Below are 8,467 nucleotides of genomic sequence, written 5' to 3' on the forward strand. Positions count from 1 at the left end.
GTATGACTTCTTTACCAAAATATCAATCTTTATATCAATTATAATGCGTCGAATTCTCGCAGAATGTTTTGAATGCTGGCATGGAATGCATCGCTTTTTATTCTTATAGAAACTTTATACGAAGCATCATTGTAGAACAGCTGTTCACTTAACCAAAACGACATTTGTAAAACTGTGTAGACTTTTTGGCATTCTTGGGAATGTTGGTGTCGGTCTCGCAAAGAAAAGGATGTTAAATGAAGGTACATCTACCTAGCACTGCTAAGATCGGTCATCGGATCATCGGATCGGAGCATCGGTCGGCAATCCTTGGGGACACGCAGTTTGATACTTGTGCTTAATTTTAATGTGAGTGTCTAGGGAGCTCTTCTTCGTGTATCGTTTATCACAAATTGCGCAAGAAAATTCAGGAGCGAAATGGCTTCGTAAATGCGAGAGCATCCTGCCCCTGAAAAGAATAAGAACGGTCGGTTATTTTCATGCTGCCGTTGTAAATAAACATTCCAACGTACTTGTAGTAGAACCGCATCTCACACTTGGTGCATTTTATTTTCGGTTCGTCTGTGTGCGTCTTTATGTGACGCCTTAGGGCAGCTCTGTAGCGATATGCATTGCCGCATGTTTTGCAGACGTGTTTCTTTTTCTCGGAATGACTGTCCTTATGATTTCGCAGCACATTCAACGATGAGTACTCTTTGTCACAAAGATTGCATTTGTACATTTTCTCCCTGGTGTGAGCGTTAATGTGCTGCTTGCAGCTACTGGAATCCACAAAGGCCGCTGGACAGTAAGGGCATTTGTGATTACGTTCACCATTGTGTATCTTCATATGCATAGTTAGATGTTTTCGAAACAGGCCACAAATGTGACAAACACCGCTAATTTTGGCTCTTCTCACAGGCTTGACAGTGCTTGCTGTGTTTTCAGTGATTCCGGTTCCGGTAGATGGTTCCGGCGTAACACTTTTGCTCTCCGAACGCATCGTTGGTGATTTTGCTGGACCGAAAATTGGTTCACCATTTTGCACGTTATCGTCTGAAATGTTGTCCGTCAAGCATACGAATTCCGGCTCGTGGCCCATGCTTTCTAGATCCAATTTTACGTTATCACATAATCGCCGTCCGTCAGTGTAGTTTGATTTGTTTTTAATAGGCCCTGTATTACATTCACCCCGACCATCGTCCATATCAACGGATATCGAATTGATTTCATTATCATAGTCGATTTGTTCTGTCACGCTGCCCTCGTAGATAGTTGATTCAGATTTCAGGACTAGGTCGAAATCAACATTGCCGGAAAGATCAGTTAAGGAACTATACACTTTTGATGGGTTTGAACTTTGGCATCTTTGCACAAATTTTGTTTCCATTAGCATTTCATCGCCGTTCCTTTCCTCGTTTTTTTCGTTCGTTTCCTCGTTTTCCGTTTTTTCTGCAACGTCTATACATGATGTTTCTTCGAGCATATCTTCCACAGGCAGGCTTCTGCAACTTGAACCCATTGATGATTTTGCACTCGGATCGTTGCGATGCTGGGGTACATATTCCGATTTTATGAGAACTGTTTCAATACCATAACGTCTGTTCCGAGTTTTTGTAGTGTCCAGCTTTGTTTCCAATGTTTTTATGTATTTTGCATCATTTTCCAGACAGGATTGATAAAATGTGTGCCAATCTTTCAGCACCTTAGCGCACTTTGTGCAAAGCATAATTGTGGCGCCGCCATAACTGCGATCAATCTGAAAAAAAAGCATCCGGCCAAATGAATGTACATGATAGTTTAAGCACCGAAGTTTTGCTTACCGCCAGATATCGATGAATGAGATCCTCTAGATTTAGCTTATCGCCGGAAACCGACTGTACTTCACTAACTTTGATTAATTTTCTTGTCTTTGCCAGACAAAGACGGCAGAGTTTTATAATCATTTTGGGACCACCAAAAACGTAAGTTCAGTAAGAAACGTTCTTTTATTACCGCGTATCCTGAAACGCTTTCTGGCTTTCTTTTGTTTGTTGTTTATTTTATTCTGATTCGCGTTTGACGTTCCCAAGTGGCTGCGTTAGTGTCGGCAGCGTCGGGGTGACCCACGCAGCCAAAGCCAAAGACGGTGGTTTATTTTCGGGATGAGCAAACAAAAATTCCCCATTCTGCTTTGAGAGGCAAATTCGTGATTCTTACAATCAATATTTTTCGACCTTCCCCTTAACAATTTTCACAGCTTCCGCAGGTCTATCATTTTTGTCGGTGTCTACCAAGCCTATCCGTTTCACAATCTGCATTCCGGAGTGGATTCGGCCAAAAATCGAATGCTTCCCGTCCAACCATTGCGCTGGACCGAGCGTGATGAAAAACTGGGACCCGTTCGTATCAGGTCCGGAGTTAGCCATCGAAACGATGCCGGCACCGGTGTGTTTCAAATCAGAGTGTATTTCGTCCGCAAAGGTGGCCCCGTAAATGGATTGTCCCCCGCGTCCCGTGCCTGTTGGGTCACCACCTTGAATCATGAAATCCCGTATGATGCGATGAAACTGCGTGCCATTGTAATAGCCTCTTCGTGCCAGTTCCGCAAAGTTTCGGCACGTATTGGGGGCATGTTTCCAATAAAGCTCTATAGTGAGTTCACCCATCCTACAACGAAGCAAAAACATTAAAACAAACACCGCAACTAACTGTCTTTGGTGGTTTCGTATAGCACTCACGTTGTTTCGAACGTCACAAAGTGTGGTTGCCACAATTTGTCCGGAATTCCGACAGGGTTTGTGGGTTGAATGGCCAACATTTTCTTTCTGTTTTAATCCAATTCGAGCGTAGCGTACCGGAGAACTCAACACTGTTCCGGCAGGTAAACACAACAACACAGGTTTTGGCAGCTGTCCAATACGGAGTTCGAGCAATTCGAGCAACTAAATTTAATAAAAACCGTTCTGTCCATTTGCAGTGAACGACCTTTAGGGGAACAACAAGTGAACAACAACCTACAAATTTAAGAAAAATCTGGTTTACAATTTTGAAGAACAAAAATGCCGTAGAATAATTTTTTGAAAGATTCACCAGCAAACATAATCGGTTGAAAAACCGTCGCTGCTCGAACAAAGCCGCTGGAACTGTCAAACGGCTAAATTTACCGCTTACTGAGCATCCCGGAGGAAAGCTGTTGACAATTTTCCTGTTTGAAACCAAACGATCCAAACGAGAACGCGCGCCCGGACAACAGAAGGGTTGGAAAGGCGCTGACCGTCCCAGAACTTTCTTTGCGTTGCCATGCCACTGGCTGTGATAATGTAGTGAATACTGCCAACTATTGTAGATTAATCACCTTCTCTGTGCGTTGTGGCGGCGTGTCTGTGCGATAGACATTTTCTATTATCCTTTTTTCGCTCGGCTTCACTTCCTATTCCGATCGATTTTTAAGTTCTTTAAGTGTTGGCATTCGCGCACCCGGCCAGTTCGAATAATGGATTCGGACAGCTTTCTGACGCCGCGGAAACTGTTGCAAAACGCACTGGCAAGGACGTCGTCTCGCCAGTCGATGACCTCTTCCCCATCGATGATGGCCGTCGGCACGCCGCGCGCGACCTCCAGCAGCCGGTTCAACTTGCTCCCAGTGATGCACACACCACCTTCACGCATATTACACGGTCGCGTCGTGAATCCCTTCGAACCGCATCTTTCCGATCGGCTGCATCTGCCGATGATCGGCAGCCCGTCTCTGTTTAACCGTCCGAGCACACCGCAAAACAGCAGCCTGAGCCAGTTCGAGTGGACGATCGACGAATTGTCGTCGCTGGGGCCGGCCAACGTTGAGCCCCACGAAACGCAGTTCCACGAAACACCGGATCCGGCGGTGGAGGCCCGAGTGCAAGCGGCCATCAGCAGCTACTTCAAGGAGCACAGCATCGTTCCCAGCCCGATCGATAGTCATCTGCGGGGCCAGAAAATAGTCCTTTCCAAACAAAGCGTCGATCCCGGTACGCCCTGTGTGCGTTCGGGGCGGAAACAGTGCATCGGAGTGGCCCAGACTGTCCTAACGTTTCCCCCCACACTACCCACGGAGGTGGAGGATGTTTTGAGCAAGTTTCTTACGTTCAACGAGGTGAGTGTAGCCACGGAATCGGGGTTCGCGATGAACGGAAGCAGAGATTTTGAAGCTTACTTTCCTATTCCCTCAACCGGCACAGGATCAACAGCAGAAGCACGATGTGTCGCTTGACGCATCTTCCGCCAGCAGTAGCATCGATCACGATGCTCGCGATGCTTCCTTGCGGCGCAAGTTGTTTAGCATTTTCAATCCCAACGAAGACGCCGGAACAAGTGATGCCGATGCAACGGGTCCGCTTTCTGACTCGCTAGAAGATATCGATCTTCTAGCACTCAGCCCGGCACCTATCTCACCGGAGGTGATGGTTGGAAGTGGGGAAAGGGACAGTTTTCAGCAAGACATGAAACGCTCTCGATACTATGGTTCCCGGGAAATGCTCTGCAACGGTGACATCTCTCTCAGTCCCGTGATCGAGAGTGAGGATGAAAGCTCTTTCGGTGCTCTGTCGCCGATCTCGAAGACTTCGCTCAGTCCACCAGAGCCGACTAACTCGCACGATCTGCACCATTCGGACGTGGACGCTATCTATCGGAGCACTCCGGAACCGTCAGCTTGCAGCCCGAGGGACGCTCTGTACTTTTCGCTGCAGCAAAACGAAAGCCAGCAAGGTTAGTTCGGTGGCAGGGTCAGACACAGTAGGAATTCGAATTATACATGAACCCGTTCTTCTCGTAGGTTCTATTAAACACACCGAGCTGACGGACGTATTGGCTGACGCGAGCCTTTTCAACGATTGCGACACAGTGACCAGCTCGTCGCTAGAGTTGTCTCAAAAATCGCAACATTCCATGACACCGCTGCGGCGCTTGCGAAGGAAAGAAAACCTGCGCACTAACCGTAAAAATCTGTCTCAATCTTTCATGCTAGAAACGCCAAAGGAGGAATCTGTGCAGGGACCTTTGCACGGAACCAGCGAAGGTTTGTTCGCGAAACACGGACTCCTGAAGGAACTGCCACCGATAACTGAAATCAGTGGCGCAGTTCGGGAGAAGGTGCTGCACGCTGTAAATTTCTATCGCACCGACAGTGGGTTCAACGAGGAAAGTCAATGCAATGACTTGTCGGATGTTTCGATGCTTTCCGAAGACTTTCGAAGCACGCCGGGAAAAAAGCCGCACAAATTTGGTGGCGACCTACACGCCCTATCTAGCCAGGCCACTAAGAGCTGCAATCATGGTTCCTCACCAACTCTAAGACTGTAAAACTTGAAATGTGAAAGCGCAATACTAATGTTTTTACTCACGTTTTAGGCCAAACAAAGTGATGGACGTTAGATTGAATACTCGAGCGCTAAATTAGAAAAATTCTTGAAATACCCGTTAATAATTAGCAATATTTTGACTATGGAAAAGATGCGACCATCATGGACTGGGGTTTTTTTTACATTAAAACGTGAACAGAAGAAAATGGACTTAAGCCGAAGCGATCTGTCCTGTAGACCTTATCGTATTGCGTTGAAAAGATTGATTAAATAGTATTGTAGTAAAATAATCCAAAAGACCACAATTTCTGGGGCATCGATTGAAGGTAAGTTGGAACAAAGCCGGCGGTTTGCTTTGATTGAAATGAGAAGGTTTTCCCTTTCTGTGCCGTGAAATATTTCAAGTGCCTTGCGCATAAAGCTGTCATTTTGACAGACAGCCAAAATAAAAGAAACACTGCCGATTTCGTCGGTCGATTCTCGGGGACGATCCTTGAAAACAACATTATCATCCGCGGTTGTTAGTTTTCTTGCAAAAACAATCTGGTAAGGCATAAGGGAAGGACTACGGCATGACCTTACGCATGGCCGTAAGCTGTTGCACGACGCTAGAAACGAAGCTAACTCTATTTCTTATTTTATGTCCGGCGGAACGAAATTATGTAATGCTCGGGTCGCACTGGGACGTAAACATCCGGTGCGCAGATTCGGCGCGAACATGGGCCACGGGCATGGTCACGGTCCACCGTACAAGGTGCCGGATGCATCGATCTATAAGGTGGCTGATGCTCCGCAGTTGGAGGAAGTTGAGCGTGCCCTGGCGCGCCGCGGCCTGAAGGACCCGTGGCTGAGGAACGAAGTGTGGCGCTACAATGTGGCCCAGTTCTCTACCCATCGTGCGAGGCTCGTTACGTTCCTGTTCAAGGGATTTCCGCTCGGTTTTGCTGCCTTCGTTGCTACGCTCGGTGTAGAGTACGCACTCGGTGTCGACTATCACGCAGGTCACGGACACGGCAACGGACATGGTGATGAAAAGAGCCACCACTAACGTAGGACCACATGGAAGGAAGGGCCGCGCGAGTCGTGTGGTTGTTGCTAATCATGCATTAGATTTTATTGCCGATCAAGATCGCCTCAAATAATAAACCTGTTCGCTCTGTAGCAGACCGCCAACCGGGGCATTTGAATTTCCGCGGCGCTGCGCTTAGCTGGAAACGCGGGGCTTTAGTTCTTCGAAGCACGAGCGAAGGAAAATGTACGTTTTCTTTTGCGGATTGTAGTACTCGTGGCCCTTCGACCAGTCGTATCCGACGGCGTACGCAAAGATCTGGCCGTTGCTGTTGAAGCAACACTTGGTGATCGACTGGTCGATGGTTTCTGAAGATTTCAGCTTCGTGCGGGCGTCCTTATCCCAGAAGCTGAACGTTCCGTCGGATCCGACCGTTGCCAGCGTGCCGTGCAGAGGGTGGAAAGCGATGTCGTTCACGGCGTAAATGTCCTGGTAGCCGGTCGAACCATTCGAGCGGTGACATTTGAAGGTAAAGTTGTCTTTCGGGTTCAGCGGGCTGACGTACTGGATGGCAACGCGCCCCTCGATACTACCGAGTGCGTATCCGGTGGGAGCCTTCTTTTTGTCGCGGAACACGGACACGGTCCGGTGCTGGTACTTGAGCGGGCTCTCCTGTTGCTTGAACTGGGTCGGTTTGTTTTCGAGCGAGTAGATCAGCACGTGGCGCCCGGCAGTCCCGACGACCGCCATCGGGTAGTCGACGTCGGCACAATAGCAACGCTCCGGCAGCTGGATCGACATCATCGGCTGCGGCGTCCGGGTGTCCCAGAACTTGAGCGTTTTGTCCCACGAACCCGTCATCAGACACGTGTAGCTAGTTCCCTTCACCCAATGGCACGTCTTCACCGCAGCATCGTGCTGGGCCACCTGGACGACCTGATCGGAGGCCAGGTCCCAGCACTTGACTTGCTTGTCGGTCGACGCGATGAACACCTTGCTGGCATCGTCCGCCCAGCACACATCCAGCACCGGGCCACCCATCGTTTTGATCGACTTGGGAACCGTCTTGCCGGACTGCTCCACTTCCCAGCAACGCACGCTACAATCCCAGCTGCCGGCGATCAGAAAATTCTGCTGCAGCGTAGCCGGGCTGAATTCCATCGCCGAAACGGTGTCCTCGGGCGGTGAGGTCACTTCGAAATCCTTCATCGGGTTGCTGGTCGTGGTTGCGGTGGGGTTGCCAAAGCCCGTATTGGCAGCGAGGGCTTGTGTGCCGAACATGGTTGCGTTTGGCCAGAAGCGGTCCGATACGCGTTACGATCTGCAAGAACCCGGTCTAAATTACTACCGAAAACGCCAAAAACATTAGAATCACTCCGTTCCAAACAATTGCGTCTTGTTTGGAGCGCCTTTTCAACCGGTGCGCTTGGGCTGTCAAATGTGACAGTAGGTCACTCAGCTTGAGCTGGCTGAGTAGACCAGTTTAATGTTAAGGATAAAACACGGGAACGGTCGTGCTTTCGTGTGAACCGAGACTGCGAAGAGGATATTTTCTTCATCGGAAACATAATTTTGTGTACATTGGGTGAACATTTACTGCTTTTCTGTCGGTTTTGTTGAAACCGTTTTGTGTCGTCGACAGACTTTTGGTTCAACCCATGTGCTCGCCCATGTTTGTTGTCCTTTTTGACAATGAGTTCCCCTAGGAACATACGCACACATCGAACCGTTGCCATGCACACCGCACTATGGGGAAAAGGCGAAACATAAAGCCCTTTCAAAATCTGATTACTATATTTTTCTAAAATAGATAAACTATCTATTACCAATGCAAAAAAAACAACTTTTATCAGCAACTTTAACGCCATCGTTAGCACGGTAGAGTGCCTGCATTTAATCTCGATCGAGGAACACTAATTAATCAAAGCACATGCAAAGAAAACAAAAACATTGAAAAAAGTCTTCTTCCTGAAACAATTATGTCCACCTATTTGAAAGCAATTTCCCCCCTGTGCACCGGTGTGCCGAAGCACTCACAGCGAAACAACAACAACAACTACGGCGAAGAACGAACCTTCTCAGTCCACGGAATTCATTCTTTCGTGAGTTTTCGTGCTGGACGGCCACACTTTGCTGCGTGTTGCGCGGAGCGGTGCGT

The 8,467-nt window shown here is 48.3% G+C and overlaps 4 protein-coding genes across 5 annotated transcripts; 2 read left to right on the forward strand and 2 right to left on the reverse strand.

The window, feature by feature from the left end:
* Positions 1-193: 193 nt before the first annotated feature.
* Positions 194-2,829, reverse strand: LOC131207568 (peptidyl-prolyl cis-trans isomerase-like 1). 2 transcript variants are annotated; one of them, XM_058200189.1, is made up of 3 exons: positions 1,803-2,164; positions 513-1,738; positions 194-448 (listed from the first exon to the last, which is right to left on the reverse strand). In XM_058200189.1, the coding sequence occupies exons 1-3, from the start codon at positions 1,923-1,925 to the stop codon at positions 280-282; spliced, it is 1,518 nt and encodes a 505-aa protein (XP_058056172.1). In that variant the 5' UTR covers positions 1,926-2,164; the 3' UTR covers positions 194-279. The 2 variants fall into 2 exon arrangements, with proteins under 2 accessions (XP_058056172.1, XP_058056180.1); XM_058200197.1 differs by lacking the exon at positions 194-448 and adding an exon at positions 2,700-2,829 and having other exon boundaries at positions 1,228-1,738; positions 1,803-2,628.
* A 625-nt stretch (positions 2,830-3,454) lies between these two features.
* On the forward strand, positions 3,455-5,301 carry LOC131206529 (protein aurora borealis). Its single transcript, XM_058199110.1, is given in 3 exon segments — positions 3,455-4,093; positions 4,179-4,716; positions 4,775-5,301. Coding segments are annotated over 3 exon segments (1,704 nt in total).
* Positions 5,302-5,737: 436 nt separating this feature from the next.
* Positions 5,738-6,515, forward strand: LOC131207631 (NADH dehydrogenase [ubiquinone] 1 beta subcomplex subunit 3). Its single transcript, XM_058200256.1, has 2 exons — positions 5,738-5,846; positions 6,006-6,515. Exon 2 carries the CDS (start codon positions 6,019-6,021, stop codon positions 6,346-6,348), a length of 330 nt encoding a protein of 109 aa, XP_058056239.1. The 5' UTR covers positions 5,738-5,846; positions 6,006-6,018; the 3' UTR covers positions 6,349-6,515.
* On the reverse strand, positions 6,323-7,678 carry LOC131207602 (protein Rae1). The gene has a single exon (XM_058200226.1). The coding sequence runs from the start codon at positions 7,588-7,590 to the stop codon at positions 6,505-6,507; it is 1,086 nt and encodes a 361-aa protein (XP_058056209.1). The 5' UTR covers positions 7,591-7,678; the 3' UTR covers positions 6,323-6,504.
* Between the last annotated feature and the right edge of the window lie 789 nt (positions 7,679-8,467).

Source organism: Anopheles bellator, chromosome 1 (genome assembly GCF_943735745.2).
Source record: "Anopheles bellator chromosome 1, idAnoBellAS_SP24_06.2, whole genome shotgun sequence".
In the NCBI taxonomy this organism is placed as follows: Eukaryota; Metazoa; Arthropoda; class Insecta; order Diptera; family Culicidae; genus Anopheles; species Anopheles bellator.

Bases quoted from the DNA above. Each gene is read 5' to 3' on its own strand.
- LOC131207568 (XM_058200189.1), bottom strand. From the start codon at position 1,925: ATGATTATAAAACTCTGCCGTCTTTGTCTGGCAAAGACAAGAAAATTA. The intron at 1,739-1,802 runs GTAAGCAAAACT...CTTTTTTTTCAG, and splicing joins TCATTCATCGATATCTGGCG to ATTGATCGCAGTTATGGCGG. The intron at 449-512 runs GTACGTTGGAAT...TATTCTTTTCAG, and splicing joins GAGATGCGGTTCTACTACAA to GGGCAGGATGCTCTCGCATT.
- LOC131207631 (XM_058200256.1), top strand. From the start codon at position 6,019: ATGGGCCACGGGCATGGTCACGGTCCACCGTACAAGGTGCCGGATGCA.
- LOC131207602 (XM_058200226.1), bottom strand. From the start codon at position 7,590: ATGTTCGGCACACAAGCCCTCGCTGCCAATACGGGCTTTGGCAACCCC.